General features: G+C 41.1%; 1 protein-coding gene across 2 annotated transcripts in view; it reads right to left on the bottom strand.

The window, feature by feature from the left end:
- Nucleotides 1-5,069: 5,069 nt before the first annotated feature.
- The window catches only part of DUSP22 (dual specificity phosphatase 22), a 43,261-nt gene continuing 27,931 nt past the window's right edge, over nucleotides 5,070-20,399 (bottom strand). For both annotated transcript variants that reach the window (XM_005481689.4, XM_074544518.1), the window contains 4 exons: nucleotides 18,792-18,841; nucleotides 13,443-13,517; nucleotides 11,756-11,927; nucleotides 5,070-8,903 (listed from right to left, as the gene is read on the bottom strand). In XM_005481689.4, the coding sequence (XP_005481746.1) occupies nucleotides 8,718-8,903; nucleotides 11,756-11,927; nucleotides 13,443-13,517; nucleotides 18,792-18,841 (483 nt within the window). In that variant the 3' untranslated portion in view covers nucleotides 5,070-8,717. The remainder of the gene's footprint in view (nucleotides 8,904-11,755; nucleotides 11,928-13,442; nucleotides 13,518-18,791; nucleotides 18,842-20,399) is intronic.

Here is a 20,399-nt window from a genome sequence, read left to right as displayed (position 1 = left end):
AATGGATTAAACTGTTTGGCTTTCTTGAACAAGTGATCAGCACAGAATCCAGCAACCACCTCCATTCAGTCTTGAAGGGAGGAAGGAAAGCCTGGAGGGACTAAAAGGATCCTACTTACCCAGCTTAGTGCTCAAGGAAACACTGGAGAGGACAAGGAGATTTTGGCCATCAGTAGAGAGACAGGGGCTTCTCCAATACACATTTTGCATCTACTCTGGCTGGAAATTTAAGGTTTTCTTTTTTACCTGAGGCTCCCTGATCACTCACTGAGTCCCCACACACTGACCTTCCCTCAAAAATTACCTGAGAGGTGGCACTGACAGCATTTCACAGAGTGCAATGCATTCAGAGAAAATCAGCTAAGTCAAGGGGGAGTCCCTTCCTCTGCTGCCTGGAGTTTCCAAGCTGTCTTTGGAAATAAATCAAATTCATGTCTTCCATGAAGCAGTCCAAAAGTAGCAGCAGCAGCTTGGCCAGGGAAACACTGATTTTGTTCTTCTTCCAGTTCTCATCTGCCAGAACAGCCTTTATTAGATGTATGCACTTTCTTTCCAGAACAAGAAAATCAGGACAACACTTTTTTTTCTATCACCATAGCCATATATCCAAAGTACTGTGGGGAATCCCTTTTATTTTTTTAGCTTGCAGACATTTTCCTGGAGTACGTGGAAGGTATCAGGACATGGATCAGGAGATCTAACCACATTATCCTTAGCTATTCCAATGTTTTAATTTTTTTGCCATGTGCTATTCCTGCTTTGCCTGCTGCCCGCTGCTCCCCCCATCATTTTTGAAATCACAAGCACATTACGTATCCCAACCATTTAAATTTTACCTGTGATTTTATGTCCAACCGATGCACCAGAGGGATTCATTTCACCTAGGACAGTCACAATCAGAATTGCACTGGGTCTCTTTCTCTTCACTCCATTTTTTTCTCATTTAGAAAGTAAGACAGCTGAACATAATTGTTCATGTTGAACACAGTGTATGGTTCCCAGGAGAGTAAGATCTCAAATTTTCTCCCATCTACATCCAACACCATCCTGAGCACCTTCATATGCAGGTGGAATGAAGGTGTTGAGACCTCCACAGCTCCTTGCCCTGCCTCAGGATCTGTTACAAATTTTACCACCCCTGAGATGGAGGGCAGGTACCTCAATTGACAGTACACAACCATTGATGCAGTGCTTTTCACTGGGGGCATCTCAAAGCTGTGCCGGGGATAGCTGTAGCTACTTCCCCATTAAACTGGGAAAATGAAGCAAACCAGACTGAAACAACTTGCATAATCACACAGCAAATGGCAGGAGATTTGGTAACAGAATCCTAAATGCAGAATCCAGCATTTTATGGATTGGACAAAGGTGAAGAACTCAGTATACTTCTTGGTAAATCGAAATTACAAGCCCTTTGTTTCAACAAGGATTATGGAAACTCATAGCCTGTCTCACAGCAATACTGGTGCTTTTGCCACCCTTTATATGCCATTAATGCAATTTGTGAATTATCAGGGAGGTATAATTCTAAGGGAGAGAAGCCCAGCTAGAAATATGTGAGATCTCTCAAGGGAAACATTGATGTATGGTGACCAACCCAGGGAAATGAAGGTCAACTCTAAAAGAAAAGAAAATATTGTAAAGTAACTATTTCAGTGACAGCAGAGCAGAGAGTGCATTTCCAATGAATTACTATATTACATTAATACCCACTGGACGTTATAGCTTTTCCTATTCATCCTCCAGACTTATTACTAATGATTAATTTCATACAGCCTTACCTAGCTGAGAGATGACAGACGCACACTTGCACAGCCTCCAAAAAATATGTGCAAAAATATGAATTTTTTGTTTGTTTTTTCTCTTTTCTTTCCTTCTTTTGAGACATTGAGGGATTTTATAAGTTGTTTTGCTAGGAACGTCATATGCTGCAGACTTAACTTGCAAAGACTTCCAAAATGCAATCCCTGGAAAAATACAGAGTGAGCATGCATATACACAGCTGTAATTCTGACATCTTCCACATATACTTTCTCTAAACACAGGACAGAGTTTTCCCTACTTAGAAACTTTCAACTAAGTCCCATCTTACCTTAAAATGTAAGAGAGATGATCAAGTAAAATGTTTGCAATTAGTAGTAACCTGCACAGGATGCAGGTCCACCAATGAACATTGCTTTTTGGCATACAAATCAGAAATAAAACATCCCTTTTGAATGTTTTCAATAACAGGCTCAACACTGCATAGATCAGTGTTACTTATTCAAAGCATCCAGTGTTGTACAAGACCCAGAAGGCCACAGAAGATGACAACATCCAATAAAAGGCACATCAAACTTTGGAGAAAAGCCCCAATCATAACAGGACAGATACACAGACAGCCAAAGTGTATTTGATAATACAATTAAGTAAATCAGCAACCTTATAACAAAAGCATTTGTTAACATAAATACATACTTACAGGAAACAAATTGAAAACACAAAAACCCAAACAAACCCACACACAGAAAACAAAGGTAAAAGGATGTAAGGAGGGGAAGAAATGCCATAAATTAACAAAAATCCCATTCACTGTATTATCTGCTGACAAATTAAATAAAAACTCAGTTGCTTCCAGGCAAAAAAGGGAAAAAGGAGAATCAGAACTCAGACGTTCAAAAGGTCCATTTGTAAATGTCTTCTCCCAGGTCTAACACTGTGCTGCCAATGCCTGTATGAATAATGATCAAGCAAACAACCCAAGAACAGTTCACACTTCAAGTAGATTCAGTGTATTGGTTTTGATCTCTCTACTCATAGTTCAATAAATCATGGAGGATACAAACCTGCACATTGATAATTGTCTCATATGAAATGGAAACTGGGCTCAGGTCTGGCTGAAAATCCCACTGTTTGAGGCTGCTTGCAAGTGAGTTTTAGTTCTGGTTCACTGCAGATGTGTTTGGCTCACGTGAGCACAACCAAGTCTCCTACAACAGCTCAGTCTCAGGAGTGAGCTATACAGCTGCTCAATGGCAAAATGACACCTCTTGCTCACACTTCACTAATGCCCATTCCTAATATTTACACTAGAAACTACATGGAAAACTACAGGAAGTCACCTGTAGTGACTAGAGGAAGTCACCTGTAGCTACTCACAAGCCTCTCAGTTTTGGTAAAATGCAGCTGGCATAATTCACTAGAACAAAGCACACATTCAAATATATAAAGAATTTTTCCTTGGCTGAGAGCAGAATAATAATATTGGACAGAACAGCTAAATGTAGCAATGAAATAGTTAAGCACAGGAGCTGGGCCACATGGAAAACAAGACCCACATTTAAAGCCCTGCTGGGAACAAAGTATGAAATTAGCTGTTTCTGTCACGTGCATGGTGTCTCCAGGGGTATCTACACAAACACTGTACAGTGCAACATCATCTCCCTCATGCTAATATTTTCTACAGACCATCATAATTTTCCTCCTGCCAATGCAATCTTCTTGAGGAGGTGGAAGGACTCTCATAATTTGCTGGCAAAGCCAAAACCCCTTATCAGGTTATAAGCACAACTAAGGATGTGCAGGTTTGCCCTCTACTTCCCTCAGCTGACTGCATGGTAGGACAGGACTCCAGGAATCAGATCAAAACTGCCACTTTCCAGAACTCACAACAGTTCCACAAAACCCTGGAGGGAATGAGATACACAGTCAGGAACAGCAATATAGAACCATGGTCCCAGCACAATTTTTGCATGTGATTTGGTTAAAAATTACCCTTGAAAAGTACTAAGCGGTCAAAAGGAAGATTAAGCAGTAAAGCATTATTCATTTGGAAATTGCTGTTTTCCTTTAGGCAGAGGAGAAGTCTTCTCTAAAGCTTATGAGGTTTCCCTAGATCAGAAGGCATTGTACTTTAAGCATGTTTTCTGTCTCATCAGTGTTATAGTGTTGCAGCACATATATTTAAGACACTTCTATGGATAACAGATGGCAGAAAGAACATAATCACACTACTAATTCAAGTGTCACATAGCAGGCTGTATTGAATTTAAAGACATGAAGAGGACTGAAACATACACTAATAAAATCTGAGCCATCCCATTAACACTGAAGATGAATTATGTATTATGTATTATGAAATGTATTTGAACAAGAGGCATCTATCACTTCAGAGCTATCTGCAGACACACCTACTTTATTCTAGTGGAAGGTATTACTGATTAGTTGAATGCCCAAGATTCCTTAGGAATCACCATCCACACATCCCCAATAGTATATAAAATAACAAATGCTGGGAGAGGAAGGAGAGGGAAAAAAGACAAGACTCAGAACTCACTGTGCCTGAGCATCTAATTCTGCCTTCATGATAAGTGAGTCCCACTGCAAAAACAGTTCAGCCTTCAGCAATGATCAAAATGGACATGAGATCTGGCTATGATCTGACTGATAATAATCTCAGGTTGGTGGGCTTTTTGGCTTAGGTTTGGATTTTTTTTTCCAATTGCCTCTCTAAGCAGAGGTAGTGTCAAACCAGAAACTCAGTGAGTTATCTGTGTGAATTTGAATGGGGCATTTCCTCCCTTACACTCTAAGTTTTTTAATGTTTTCCCCTGAGAATCATCTGCCACTTACATCAACTTTCTCTGACAGACAGCTACTGAGAGCCTTGAACACTGACAGCCTGAAAACTAGGTAAGTTTTACAGCTGGTTAAGCCCTAAATCAGTGTGCTATGGAAAAGAAGGTATTTTGAAATAATAAAAAACATAGGATTCACCACATACCCTGTTCAATCATGGGCCAGCAATCAGTAAGACATGTACAGTCTTGCATGTCTTACTTACAATCAGTAAGACATGCAAGTCCCTCCTGGGAGATTGTCAAGAGGTGCTTGTGCTGAAGATTCTTGAACTCACCTGGAAGTAGTCGGTGAAAAGAGGGGTAGTTTCAAGAAGTCCGTGTGCAGGAAAAAAAAGAAATCAAAACAGCAAAATGAGTTAGTCTTGTACTCTTAATGTACCTGCAGGGATACAAACAGCAAGTAGAAACCTTCTGGACACTACCATTGATTTCAAGAAATACAAAAGCAGATCAGGTGTTAACATTTAATTTTATTTATAAAAAAATTGTAGAACGTATTAAATACAAACATTTGGAAAAAGCAATCAAGGCTTCGCTAAGATGCCCAGGAAGAGGAAGACAGAGAATCAAGAAGCTTACCAGATTCAGAATTTTTAAACTAGTGGAATAATTGCTATAATTTTTCACTGACATCTTTATAGGTGGTGGCCATTATAGCAACCAAAGTCATTATCCCTTTTAAAAAACAGATATGATTTGCCATATCTTCCCACTCAACCACAAAATGTAAGGAAGCAACTTTTTCCAGGTTAAAAAACTTAGTAATAAATACTATTAATGCATTTACCCATTACCTACATTCTAAAACACTAGACATTTGCTTATAATCACACATGGATATCAAGTTTAGCCCAAAAAAAATCGATTATACATTTCAAATCTGAATATCCAATAAGGTGTTATAAACTTTATACATTTTCCAGTGAACATCAAAATGAGGACAGTGTTTTGAAGTACAGAAACAAAATAACTGAATGCATCATCTACACTATAAAGGCCAGCTACTAAGAGGTGAATTGGGTCTAGTCATGTTCCAGATAGCTGGAAAGTCCTACAAATTGCCACTGAAAGGCTGGTTGGAAGACAAATCATGTCACATTCTCAGCCTGCATTAGCTCCTCTCCCTCTCCAAAAGGCTAAAGGTGAGAACTGTAGCTCTCTCTTCTGCACTTGTGGTAATCAGAGAGCAAACCATCATTCTGCTCTCTATGTGGACAAACCAGATGCAAGTTTCCTTAGACTGCTGTTGCTCTTATACTGCTCTTACCTGCAGTACACAAAGACCGCTGAACAAGATGTTGAAGGTGGAGACTGCAGAAGATATCCCTTTGCCTTTCAAAAAGAGAGAAGCACTTCCACTCACTGACAATATGGCATTCCCTCCATCTTCCCAGCTTACCCTGTATCTGCTTTGGAGCTGCAGCATAACACACACTGATGTTGGCTATGTGGCCTTAAAGCCAAACTCAGTTCCAAAAAAAATCCTGTTGAAGGGACGGACTCTTTGGAGATAACCAAACTATTAAAAAAAAACAGTGCAGATAATCTAGGACACATGAAAATTAATAGATATCTCCCATTCTGCCTTCTATGTGTCAGAACAATAAAAGAACTGCCAACTTACCAGCACCCACAGCGTTACTGCTGAAAGGACAAGAGTGCCAGGAGTGTTATAGGATACACAATGATGGCAGCCAGCTACAGGAAGGACTGGCTGGATACCTGCAAGACCATGGGCAGAACATTTCTGACAAAGCTGCCCTTTGGGGATGGGCTGACGCTGCCCTATGTATCCTATCATGAGTAGAGGGTTGAACAAATGGCATCCTGAACGTGTGTCAGACCCTGTTACCGAGGAAAACATTTTCCAATTTTTACATCTACCCTCAGAGCACAGAAGGGACTGCCAATGTGGACACTGCTGGGCTGGAACTGTTAACCAGACTATCATTTGCAGATCAACATCTTCAGAACAGCTAAATACCCCTCTTACAGGCAATCACACAGCAACTGCTGGATATACCAAACAGGCAGTGGTTCATTTAGCTTCAAGCTTGAAAACAAGGTCAGTTCCAGCACTTTTCCCAAATCCAGCAACATCCCTTACTGCAACAAAGAAATTATTATCCTGCTCTCATTGTGCTCAGTACACTTCAAGCACTTAGTGCAATGAGAACCCTGATGCAGGCTTGGCCTCAGATGAAATGGACAGGTCAGTTCCACCCCATTCCCTTTTTTCCTTTTAGGCAATTATTGATATGCATGACCCGTATTTCACAAGCCATAACATATTTTTTTCATGATACTTAACAAAAGATATTTAACAGCCAGAGTTTACTTGACCCAAAAGCCTTGCTCCCATCCAAAGAATTCACTGCCACCTGCAAGCAGGAAATCACATGTAGAGGAATCTTGTGAAGGAATGGGAGGCCAGAGTACTGAAGAAATTGAAAGAGACACAATTTGGATACTATTTAGTATGCTGATTGCTTCTCACTCAATGCTCAGCTTTTAGCATGATACACACCACACTTGGACAAATTAAGGGCTTGATTTTAGTTTTTCATCTTGGCTGTTTGGGTGGTACTTTTTATTTTCTAGAATCTAGAAAAAAGAATCTAGAGTCTAGAAGAAAAGCAGGCCTTCCATCCTCCAAGTCAAAGACAAGAAATCCTGATCTCGGCATCAGGGCCACCCTGAATTACACCATGTCAGAAATCAATACATTGCCCAGCATCCCTAGTGGCATGTTTGAAATTACACTCTTACAAGCTGCTTCAGTCAGGCAATGGCTCCATTCCAGAAAAACACAGCATTACCAAGAGAGGAGTATGGCCGCTAGTTTCGACCTAGTTTAAAATATATTGTACAAATGCATTCCCATAAATCTGATCACAGCAAAATATATAGTGGTGCTTAAATGGCAGGAAAGTTGAATTCCAAGAACTCAATCTTTAAACCAGCGAGAAATATGGGCAATTTTAAAAGAAAACAATAAACTTCTCAAATACAGACATTTTGAAATATACGTGCACACGCACTCTCGCACACACACGCACCCACTTACTTCACTCAGTGTTAGATTAAGATTACACAAGGCAATTTTCAAGGTTGCATTTACAACCACAATGACAAGAACAGCATTTTTGAGGTAGCTGAAGTCAAAGAGCAAACCACAGCACAAGCAAAGAAACAGGTGCTGGCACTCACACCGAGCCCACTCTTTGGAGACGCGCTATCGTGTGCGCAGGGGCGTGTGCTGAGGAGGCACGTGTTCCGTGGAGAATGAAGGTCAGTGGCTCTGGAGACATGAGAAACTGCTCTCCAGAAAAGCTTACGTTGGGAGACCAGATGCACAGTCAAGGGAGCACGGCTCAAATCACTGCACATCAGCTGAGCTGTGGTAACAGCCTGGGTGCTCTTGGTCTGTGGCAGCTCTGCCGACAGCTCAGTCTCACGGGCACTGAAGCAAAGACAACTGTGGCGGTTGAAGGTGTTATTACTCAGAGCTGTCTGTCCCACTTCTCTCCTAGATGCCACTGTTGGGGGAAAGCTACTTGGGCCCCCGTCTCATCTGCTCCAGCTTTCAGCCTGCACTCAAGTTCACACCCACCTCCACACTATTACTTGCCAATGGACTGTGAGCAGGAGCAGCAGAGACCCAGACTTGAGTTCCCTTCTTCAGGTGCAGTAACACCTTGGCCACACTAAGAGTGCAGAGATGCCAAACTGCCACAGCTTGAATCACCAGACTTCATCTCTCCAAGCCCTTTGCTAGCCTACAACAAGAGGAGTTGAGCTAACCTCACAGCAAATGCCAGGCAATGTGGGCAGAAGGGGACATAGGTGTGGCTGGCAGACAGACTGCCTCAGCCACAGTCACTGGATCCTGTCTCTGGGCACAAACAGAGCTCGATCCTGCCCGAATTACCAAACTGTGTGAAACACACTCATACACACACACACATAATGTCATCAAGAAGCTTTCTATAAATCAACAGTTTGCATGGCTTACTGCTGAAAGTCTTGAAGGTGGGATGGAAAACATGGCAAGATGTTTTGCAAAAGTAGAAAGAAAAAAAAATCGGCCTCTTGCAACTAGGTCTCTGTTGTGTAGTTGCTGTATGAGAGTGATGGCACAGATGAGAAGTTGTTATTCCACTGCCTTCCTCCAGTAGTCTGATGCAACTCTGCCTGCTCTTTGTATTTGCTCAGAAGATTTTTGGCTTCTTGCAGATCCTGAGAAGAGTTTTCCCCATATTCTTCTTTCAGCCACTGCCTGAACTGGAGAAATTGAAAAGACATATACAAAATTACGAAACAGTAACATGAAATGGATGAAGAAGTAATTCTTCTTCCTGTCCTACAGAATTTAAGTAACCTTTAGGAACATATAGTTTAAAGAAAAGCACTGCAAATATTGCATGACCTTCAACAGCAGCATGGAATGCACAGCACAGGAACACATATTTGAAATCACTGACACCCCTTACATGTCCTGAAATGACACATCTGTGGAACAGCTTGGCTGACTGGACTAATACAGAGTAAGGAACACCTGCTGGGAAAGGACATCCTGGACTTGAAATCTCCTGGTTCCTGCTGCATACACAAACAATGAGAGGAATTAGCATGGAAACCAATATGATCAGCCAACTTGACCAAGTCACAACAGGCTGCAAGAAGGTTGAAGATCAGAAAGTGAACCACTCTTACAGTTTTTTTATTATGAGCCCACAAACACCAGTAGTAAAAAGTGTAGTGTGTATATCCTGATAGGTGTCTTCTAGAAAGAAATAGTCTATGAGTTTTACAAGCTATAGAATAGGACCCCATATGCTACTGATATGAATGACTGAATTTGGTACATGGTAACATATGTACCAGGCCCAGCTGATGGTCAGTCCATCTGTATCCTGCTTTGAGAGTAACCAGATATAACTGATGAGGAAAGAATCAAGCAACAGCAGGGCAATAATGCTGGGACCTTTTCGCTGGCCATTTCCTCAGCTTCCAGCAATTTTCAGCTCAGGTGCTCTAAGAGGTTGAGGCAGTATCTTTGTGTCTGATAACACAAATTCATTCTTTTGTCATGATATCTCATTTTAAGCCCCCATTTTTTTTTACCACAAGATACCTGTATTCCAAGAAGCTCCATAAGTGCATATTGTATAAATCCCCCACTCTTTTTTCTTGATTTGGACCTGCCAACAGATAACTCTGTCTCATAGGAAAGAGTGGAAATTTCACATGTTCGCTTTTCCTATCCATTCAGCTCTGACACTTCTTTGCCTGCTGGAGAATTTGAGTCCAGCTGAGGACAATTCCAGCTGAGGAACTGTCCAATTCCTGACAATTTTGTTGAGCTCACCTGCAGAAGCAGCTAGTAAACACAGACTCCAACTGTTGTGTCCCAGTGAGGATAATAATATTTTCCAAACCTTAACCTTCATAGCTTTGCTGTGTTTGGGGCTCATGAAATAGCTTGATCCATAAAGGTAATTTACAAGGATACTGGGAGACAAGACCTCAACACAGATACTTCCATTCCTTAAAGAGGTCCTCAGGCAAATCTGAAGCCTCACGCTACCATGCAGAAGATTGGAACCGGTGCAAACTATGTCATGACCTTAGTGACTAAACCTCATCCTTTAGGACCTTTAAGATCTAGAGGACAACATTCCAGAGAGGCCACAGGATACCACCACCCTTTAGTGGAACAGCAAAACACCAAATGCTGCTGAAATCTGAAAAAAGTTCACGCCCTGGGCAGATGGCATCATTCCACCGAAATCAGGTGTGTAAACAGACACCTGCTGAGGATGTGGTTGCTCTTAAGAGACTAAGAAACTACAGCCCAGCCAGTGAATACAGGTGGATACTTCTTTTTGCAACCTACTGCCTCCCCCTCAGTGAATAAAGACAGAATGCACAGTCCATGGTGGATGAAAAAAGAGAGACGTTACTGTCTTTATCAGGCTATTTGCATACAGCCTTAATTGTCATTGCTGTTAGACCAAACCAATTAGAGTAGAAATGACTGTAAGGGAGGAAGGAGACAAGTCTGGAAAGTCCCTCTCTGACTTTTGTCTCTTAAAAATCAGTTATTCTACCATTTACACCAGTTCCAAATGATCCAGGAAACATTCAGTTACATATTTAAAACAAACACAAATATTTACAGTTGCTAGCTGCATCACGCAAAACAAATGGTAATTTCTAAACTCTGAGCTTTCTGCAGCAGAATGACAGGGATGGAATAAAAAAACCAACATCCTTTGTCTTGTGTATTTTGCTTTCTGACTTTGGTTCACCTCTGTTGTTATTTTTAATAAGCACAACAGGCACAAAAGCCCACACAACAACAACAACATGCTGAGCAATGGAAAATGGAAGGGACGGCCACAGCAGGTTGGTAATGTAAGTGGAAGTCACCAATCACCCACAGGGAGCAGGTCTTTTGCGTAGGATGGGGTTTTTTTGGAGTAAGAAACTAATTTTTATTTTATGAAACCCCTTTAGCTATCCTACCCTTTCATTGATTCTCCTAGTCTTACAAACCCTTCAAAAGGCTCGTAAGAAAAAAAATGTTCAGATCTGAGGCTGCCCTAAACATCAGAAAATTTATCAAGTCTTAGCCACAGAAGGTGGGAGGGGGGTCACAACACACAAATGATAATGAGGACTTAGTTAAACTCCTGGACATGAAATATTTGTGATGATGATTTCTTTCCTGCTATTCCAAATGAATGTGTTGGGAGGAAACTCACTACTTTTATACAAGTGCTGTTATAGGTTGGCCTTTTACCTATGTTCTGAGAACTCACCCTTTACCTTTTACCCCTCTAAAGGTGTTAATCTTCAACTGCATCTTAGCTCACATGAAACAACCACCAGACAGCACAGTTGGGCAGGAGGTGTTTAGATGCTGTGCTTGATCCCTTCTCCCACCCAGCATTCCCTGATACCTTCAGATCTATCTGTATCTCCTTAGTAGAACTGGCTGGGCTAACAAGCCATTCCCTCAAAGTAAAAACAGGGAGTCAGATAAACCACACAGACCACAAAATAGTGAGAAGTAGCTCATGATCTGACTTGGAGTTGTGTTTCCCAGTTCTTTGTTGTAGTTCATTTACCTGATCAACATCATGCTTTTCGAATTCCTGCAGCTGTCTCTGGAAGCCCATGTTTGGATTGGCACAGGACCTCGCCGCGCGGACAACTGACAGCGCATCTTCCCAGCCAAAGTCTGTGATGGTCATGATGTAGGCAACCACCAGTGTGACACTCCTGGAGACACCTGCAAGGCTGCATGGAAAAGGGGTGCAATACACTGAAGCAGTGCTGTACTTCACTGTCACACCTAAAAGCATCACTTCTCAACATCACAGACTGCTGTGTTGCTTGCCATGAGGAAGAAATAATATCATATTTTAGTTAAATGGTCTTGGTGCTACTTTTGTAAATGCAGTAGAAAAAAATCTACACGATACAGAAAGTGGGTTTTGAGTGGTAATTCATATGAGGCTGAAAAGGAAAAAATAAGCATGAAGTAGTCACAAAAGCAGGGGACAGTGCACACATTCTAAGTTAAATTCAGGTTTTAAAAAGGCAGAAGTAAGTCACCCACTTTCTTCTGTTTATAAAGATGAGAGCAGTAAAATAAGACTGTTTCCTCTCCACCATGAATAAAGGCTGCAATTTCATGGGGCCAAAATGAACTTTAACTGAACCAGTAAGAGATACATATGTCTGGTTGCTTGAGTTCCTCTTTCTGCTATTGACTGCACTGTGCAGCTTAAACTCTCAGGACTCCAGTTTCCCTAGATGAAAAGCTGGGACAGAGTAAGAATCATTCATTATGCCCAGTCAGACAACACTGGACAAACTCAGAATCATTTCTATTGACAGTATAAAGAATGTGTTAGAGTTATATTTACCACAGTAAAAATATAGAGTTACCAGATTCTTTCACCATTTTATGTTTCTGCATACTTCACAAATTTAAATATATGTTTTTTTTAAATCTATTACTATTCAGACCACTTATTCCTGTTTTGTATACATCAAGACTGACCAAATGGCTCATGCATAGCCCTGTCATGAGTCAATAGGAAAGTGAGGATTTATACTCAGGGCCTGTGTACAAGTCCAGTGTTCAAATCATGAGATGACTCTGATTCCAGATATAGACTCAGATATGTCCTTTGGACATATAGCACAAACACCACAACCAATAGCAGAAAGCAAGAAAAAACCCAGGGTGGGATTTCCTTTTCTATTCTTTACAGTCCCAGGAGCATCTCCCAGTCAGGGTCTTGCTATTAACAAATGCAACATTTGAATGCCTCAGCAGTTTAAAGAAAAGAAAGAGGGAAAAAATCAATTTCTGTTCAGACAGGTTTTTTTAACAATTCTGAAGTCACCAAAACAGCTGTTAGAGAAACTAATCAAATCTTAGGATTATGGAAATCACATTTACAAATACAGTGACTAAAATGATGGGAAATAAACAGTATGTCTTCAGCCAACACATTCCTAGTCAAATAAATCCTACAAAAATGTTTGATAAGAGAAGGTCAAGAAGATTTCTTGGGCTCCTTTCATCTCCAAGCAGCTGCCCACCCCAGAGACTCCAAAGTCCTAGCATAAGGCTTTAATAGCATTTGCAAATCTTCTGGGGCTTTTTGTATAAAGGGGTCAATTCAGTCCAAGAGGATGTTGCTGCAGAGGGGAGATGACCACTAATTTATTAAAATTATGAACATCCAAATCAAGGTAGAGAAACCCTTAGAAAGTTTTTTTAGCGAGCAGTATACATACCAGTGAACTAAGCAGCCTTCACCTGTGAGCCGGCACTCATGGATAAATTTGATGCTCTCTCTGAAATGCCTTGCTCTGAAAACAAAAGCAGAAGGAGGATAAAGAAAGTGCTGCATTTAGTAAAATCACTACTTAGAAAGAAAGAAATATATCCGAAAGCTCACCTCACACCGTTTCTAGAATTTAGAACTGAATACAGGTCTTACAAAGTAAAAGTTATTGTCTGTCAGTAAACATAAACCTCACTGGCATAAGTTATTTACCACTCTATCCAAGTAAGAAACTGGTATTTTAGGCACTACAGTGTGATAAACCTTATTCTGATGATTGTCAAGTCCGTATTTCTGTTTGTGTTTGATTCTTCTTAAAAGCAGTGATTTGACCTCACATGTCCTTGAGTGCTCAGATGTCAGGTGGAACTCAGCACAACTGCACGAGCAGCTCTCCAGACATAATGTCTCTCACAAAGAGACACTACCTGCTACCCAAACTCATGCTTAATTTTAACTCTACCTGCTCCTTCAAGCCATGTGCTAGGGTATGTCTAAGCATTAAGACTTTCTGCTTGGCTATGTGAAATCACTCCCTTTAGTCTCTGCTATGAAAAAATTCTCAATTCAAGCCCTGTTTTCTTAAGTTACTTCCAGTCTTCTCCTTTCAGACCCCTTCAGACCCCTTTCAGCAGTACCCCTTCTGCCCATATTCAAGGTGTCAGCCTACAGCCTGCCTGTTTTAAAGCAGTACAGGAAAAACCTAGAGAAGATTCCATCTGCAAACTTTAGAGTTTATAATCTCACTATCCTTTACACAAGCCCCTTCCATTTTAAGTGGGGCACAGTGAAGGACAGCAAGCAGGCAGCTGTCATCATCTGGGTGAAGATGCAGCACTGCCTGTTTGCATCCCAGTTCCAAGTTGCTCGCCCTGCCTTTCCACCTGCGAAGCCTTTGGCGCTGCCTGCAGTTTACCCCAGGTGCAAGCAGCACCTCTCAGCTCAGCAGAGATGGATTTCACAGTGGCCTTTGAGTGCTCTTGCAATCCAAGCTCACAAGCAGTAGCAGTGGAGGCAACACAGGCAGAGGAAGGAGGCTCTTAGGGGGCAGTCATTGCCAGGCCTGCTGGCAAGGTCAAACCTGAAAGCACACTGCGCTCAACACCCATGAAACACAACGTCCTGTATTCAAGATGTTTCCCCTTTCTGGGTGAATATTACACCACAAGGGTAAAAGAAAAAAAACCTCAGCCCAGCACCAGCAGCCACACAAAAATCAGGAATACCCACATAAAAGGAAGCTTCCCTTCCTGCCTAACAGTGCAGCTGCTGATACTGTAAACACTCCTGTCCTGAAGGACAACACTGATGCAACAGTGTCACTGCCTGCAGAACTTGCAAAGGCAAGGATATCTAACTGGAATAAACAAAAAGAAGATCCCAAGCACGGGACTCCCTCTCCAATCAGTTCCTGCATCACTGGATACAACATGGAAACCATAGCTAGAGAAGACCTGAGCAGCTTATTTGGAAAATCTCAAGGCACAATGCATTGCCAAGCCTTAGGACAGCAGGGCAACTCAGGCTTTTATGTTTCTCAAGGAACTGATGAAGCATGCGGGTAAATGAAGACAAAGCCTTACAAATGCATGTGTGCTCGGACTGCCACGCCAAACCACTGTCATTGCTGAGTTCTAAGAAATCGTGGTGCTCAGGTCTGCCAGGGGAGCACAGGAGGTTTCACATAAACAAACTTAGAGGACAAATGAGATCTCTGGCTATGTGTGCAAGAGGCTTTGCTATTGCACCATGAAGAGCTCAGCTAAGATTGAAAGCACTCACTCAGATGCAGTTTGGTTAGGTCTGTATTATCTGACCTGATCTTCTCATCTTTTCTTTTCCTCTCTAGAAAATCTGGTCAGGAGGGCAGCTTCATGCACCAGTGAATTTGTTTCAATGGTCTCACACAAGTTTTGGTAAGACACTTTCAAGACTATGGTTTGAAAAATATCTGTGACTGAGCATGTAACACCTTTGCAAGGTACTAAACATTGTGAACTCCATTCACGCAGTTTTCTTCACCCTTCGTCACTGCTGATGCTCAGTCTGCTGATGTGCTTTCAAGTGTGCTTACAAGCACTCATGAAAATGAGAAGAGAAATACTCACATCTAGAATTAGTGCTGCTCTATAGCATGCTGGCCCCTCCTCACCTTGAGCCAGAGAAAAGGAGATTATGTACTCCTCCACAGCCCTAGGGCATCAGGGTCTCTTCTGGAGCAGCAGACACAGTTGCCTAAACTAATTTTCAAGGTTATGGTAACACCATATTGAGATGAAAACTAACATTGAGGACCAGTTAGCTGTGTGACAAGTGCCAGACACAAAGAAGAATGGTAAGTCTTACACTAACCACAGAACAGTTGACTATCATCTCTAACAGGAAAGCACTTGACAAATGTGTTGATTTGCAGCCCATTTGTTGGACTTCAGGACAATTTATTACATGATATCTGGCTCTTGCATCTCCCAGCTGAAAGCTGGGTCCTGAACTGCATCATCTTTACAGTGGGAAAACACCAGAGGAAGAAGCACCAGTATAACACCCCTACCAGGATGCTGTAGAAGTTATCTGCACTTACGCATTAGCACGACGCGTAATTCAAAACTAGACCAAGAGCAGAGTTATGATACCAGAGTTATATTTTTATTTGTTGCTAGTTAGACTTCTGCAAAGATTTACAAAGGTTAAGAAGACATCCAAATCAGATAGGATGAAGCATCTTGATGTTTCTTTCCTTTGATGATGTAAAAGAAAAAAATCTACCAAAATTTTCTCCTCTTAATAGGTCATCTGGCTTCGGCATTATCACCACTAACCACCTGACTGTTGGAGGTTAATTCCTTAGAAACAGGCAGCCAAAGACAATTAACTGGAACAAGGCAGGAAGGGAAGATTTTATTTCTATAGACATAACTTTTTAGTGATGACTTCTATAGAAGATGACATTTCTGGAGCAGTTACTGGCCCAAGGTAAAATTCTCACAGACCAGGGAAAACGTTGATTTAACATCTAGGAAGTACCTTGAGTCTGAAAAGCAATTGCTTTCTCCCTATGCTTGCTAGGGGCAGAAGAGGGGAGTAAAATAAAGCTTTTGAGACACTGTAGTGAACACCCACATGCTAACAGGGGAATCCCTGCTGTATTTCCCTGGCAAGTCATCCCTCTGAGGAAAAGAACTCCACTAAACAAGTTTTCTAGGACTAAATGTGCATTATACACACAAGAAACCAGAGGTTTCCTTCAGAAAAACTGAGCTGAAGCGCATTAAGAGCTCACAGTCCCAAAATTCAGTGGGTAAAAGGCTTCCAGTTGGTCCTTGCTGCTGTGAAACAGACAAGAGAGCAGAGTGCACCCCATCAGTTGTGCCTGACAGGGCTCATTGCTAAGAGAACACAAGGACCTGCAATACAGGATGCTCCTTGGTTGGTTGTTTTTTTCTCCCTAGAAAGAAACCAACAAAATCCCTCTTTAAGAAGAAGAGGGTTGACATGCAAAGATGTTACAGAGGGAGCAAGTCCCTTCCTGTTCCCTAGCTATCCCTCCCTCCCCAGTGGGCACAGGCAGTATGGTTAACCACTCCTAGATAAAACTGCATCCAGTCCTCACAGGCTGAACAAAAACAACTTCCTCTTTCTTTCAGACTGCTTGTGCAAAGCAAGCGATGGGGCTATTTCTGAGCATCATGATTTGATTTTACTTGAAGGCCTGGACTGTATAAAAGAAGAAAAATCAGTTACTCATCAAGTTTTATTTTAAGTGATTGAATGTATCAGTATTAGAAGTAATGACGTTTGCTTGCAACCACCTGATACCAAAGCAAGTATTTTAGATGCCTGCAGTGTAACAGAAACAATACTCATGCAAATATTCTATCTTCTTACTGAAGCCTTAAGAGCCCTGGTACTGTGCCAGACAGCTCGAGCACAGGAGCTGGTTTTACAGTGTAACTCCTTGATATTTAACAGTGAGGGAACTGTACATTGATTAATGTTCATCATAAATGCCACCATTTCTCTTTCCATTCCCAACTGATCTCTATTAACAAAGGAAGTAGATTTAGAAAATGTTGTCAAAAATGCTACACATTTCAAAATGCCAATGAACAATTAATGACATGTGAATATTTTCCTCGAACCTCATATTAGCTTTCCTTCCCAAAATGACACTTCTTTAAATGTATTTTTTTTAATTCTAAATATTAAGGCCATGGAAGTTGTCCATGACAAAGGCATTAGCTCTCTGCCTTCTCATTACAGACCTGAAATTTAGGGGATTAGGGTGTTTTTTATTGCGGGTGGGGTGTGGTGCTTTTATTTTTCCCTTCCCCTAAAATCATGACATAAAAGGCAAATCATCACACATCAAGTGCCACATTGGAATCTTTCTAGAGTATGAGAAACAGATGTTCTAAAAATATCCCCCAAAAGCATGAGCCAGAAAATTGTTGTGATACAAGAGAAAAGCAGTGCTGCACTTCCTTCCGTACCTAGTAGGCCTCTTTCTACTACTTGTTTCTCTACCAAAAATTGGTAGCAGGATGTGGCTGAAACCCCCCTCACCTCTCCCCAACATAAACAGTGAGCTCTAGAAGAAAGAGTTGGTCACCATCCAAGTTCTTTTGTTTTGATTTCTCTTTGGACTCAAGACTTGCCATGCTCAATTAAAACCAGGGGTAAATCAATTAGCATTACATGAACTTTAGCAGAGATGAGAAAGAGCAATGACACCCTAGCTGCAGTATCTGTGCTCAAGGTGAGAGTCACTGCAGGGCAGAAAACTCCCTGCCACGCCAGCTTATACTAAGAGCAGCAGGGACTTCTCAGGCAGGTTCAAGAAGTCCCCAGCAGATTATCACAGGGGTAGTTTGCATACAGGGATTTTGTTCTGAAGGCCCACTGTGAGGAATTCATTTCAACCCTTGAGGCACCAGGCTTCAAACCTCTTTCAAATATTTTGTTTTGTTAATGGCTGCAGTTGGCACTGAAAAAAAAGAGGAGCCAAACACAAAGATTTACAAAAACAGTGGCCAGAATAAACTATGACTGAATTAGGCCCACACTCACTAAGGAATTCCTGAAGTTTAAGGCCACAAATCAAGAGCGTTTACATACTGAGACTCCTACAAACACACGCAAAAAGCAGGATGAAATGAAGTGTTACTGTGTTTTCTTAACGGATTAGACCCCACATTTGTGTAATACTCATTAGAGATCAGAATCAGAGCTTTCAGCAAATTTTAAAATAGGCATCATGGGATTTCTGAGGTTTTGTGATTTACTTTTTAAAAATACTTACAAATTCTGCGAGGGTGAGTCGGCAGCAGGAATACACAGATACTTCATTCCCTGTGTAAAGAAGCAAAAAGGTATAAGAAGAAAAGATTCAAGTTAAACACAGTCATCCATCACAACACAAGTCCTGCTCTAGACCGGTGAAATATTAATGATTTTGAGGAAGCAACACCATCATTCAGACAGAGATCATCTCTATACAGTCAGATTTAAAAAGACTTGCTTTCACATTGCTATGGCACCAGCATATAGCTTAGTCATGCTTCTCCCAAGGCTCAATAGTGAGCTTCTAAAAAAAGGAGCATCTTTACTAAAAAGATCTAAACTTCTTTCTAAAAACACAATTGTTCTTACATTTCTAGGAAAATGAAGCTGCATCTTCTCCTGCCCTTCCCTTTCTCTGAACAGATGTTACAGCCTCAAATTGTGATATGCAGTTTCTTTTAAACCCATACAATCATTTTTCTTTACCCAGCTGATAAAACAAACAAAATTTATTTCAAAAAAGAAACATGTTTGTGGTATAGATGTTGTTTTTTCATTTTTGGAAACCTTCAAGAAGGACAACCATAAAACTCAAACTTTTCATCCACAAAATTAGCCTCTCTTTCTTAGTCAGCTATCACAATAAGTTACCAGATCAAGTAGGGAAGTTAGATAACCATTTCTGATGCATTAAAAATGTTCCTGGATATATTTAAAACAACACATCTACAATCCTACACTACTGCTTTGCATTGTCAACGCTCATTTCAACTGTCATTTTATTTGCAGAAATTTTTTTGCTCCTATGACTGTTATGAAATGGAATAATTCTGAAAGCACATTTAGGTGACTTCTCAAATAGGACTTCCAGAATACAATCGGCAGCTCAGACACACAAAAACTACATTATTCATGGGAACTCTATTGAATTATCTCAGATGCTGAGTTATGAATTCTTCACATGCACTTGTAAAAACAACAACTCAAGCAAAAGGGCCATTACAAAATACACCTAAATTTATCCTTTTTTAATGATGCACACTCCTGTATTACTCCAGTAATAATCCCACATGTTCAACAGCACACATAGAAAGTCGGATATTTATGTACAAGAGATCCTTTGCCAACAAGGTGGAACACAATCTGCACCTACCAGGCATTTTATTTGCCAGCTGGGGAAAGAAGAGGAATTTTCACTGCTAAAGTGTGTGGCTACCTGAGGCAGCATCATCTACAACCCCTTTGCTTCACTGGCTCAGGAACTCCTCCATATTTCCCCTATATATACTTTGTTCCTTCACTTGCCATTGCTCAAAGAGCCTTTTTACAAGAGATCCAGACCCCAGCACCATGACACACCTCTGCAAGGTGCACAAACTTCACCAGTATGTCAGAGAGATTGTGGGAAACAATCAGAAACAGTCAGAAACATTGTGGGGAAACCTGGAGGGCTCCACAGCCAAAAGCTGATCCAAAACAACTTGTACAGACACATTCATTTAGAAAGAAAGTGTAGCAGCAATACTTATACTGATAGGCTGCTGAGCCAAGGATAATTAATTATATTGACAGATTAATTACGATAATAAGCATTTGTATGACACATCTGAGAGCTTTATGGTGGACA

The sequence above is a fragment of the Zonotrichia albicollis genome, chromosome 1 (genome assembly GCF_047830755.1).
Source record: "Zonotrichia albicollis isolate bZonAlb1 chromosome 1, bZonAlb1.hap1, whole genome shotgun sequence".
NCBI classification, from domain to species: domain Eukaryota; kingdom Metazoa; phylum Chordata; class Aves; order Passeriformes; family Passerellidae; genus Zonotrichia; species Zonotrichia albicollis.
Note: the sequence above shows the minus strand (reverse complement) of the source record. Positions and strands in the feature narration are given on the sequence as shown.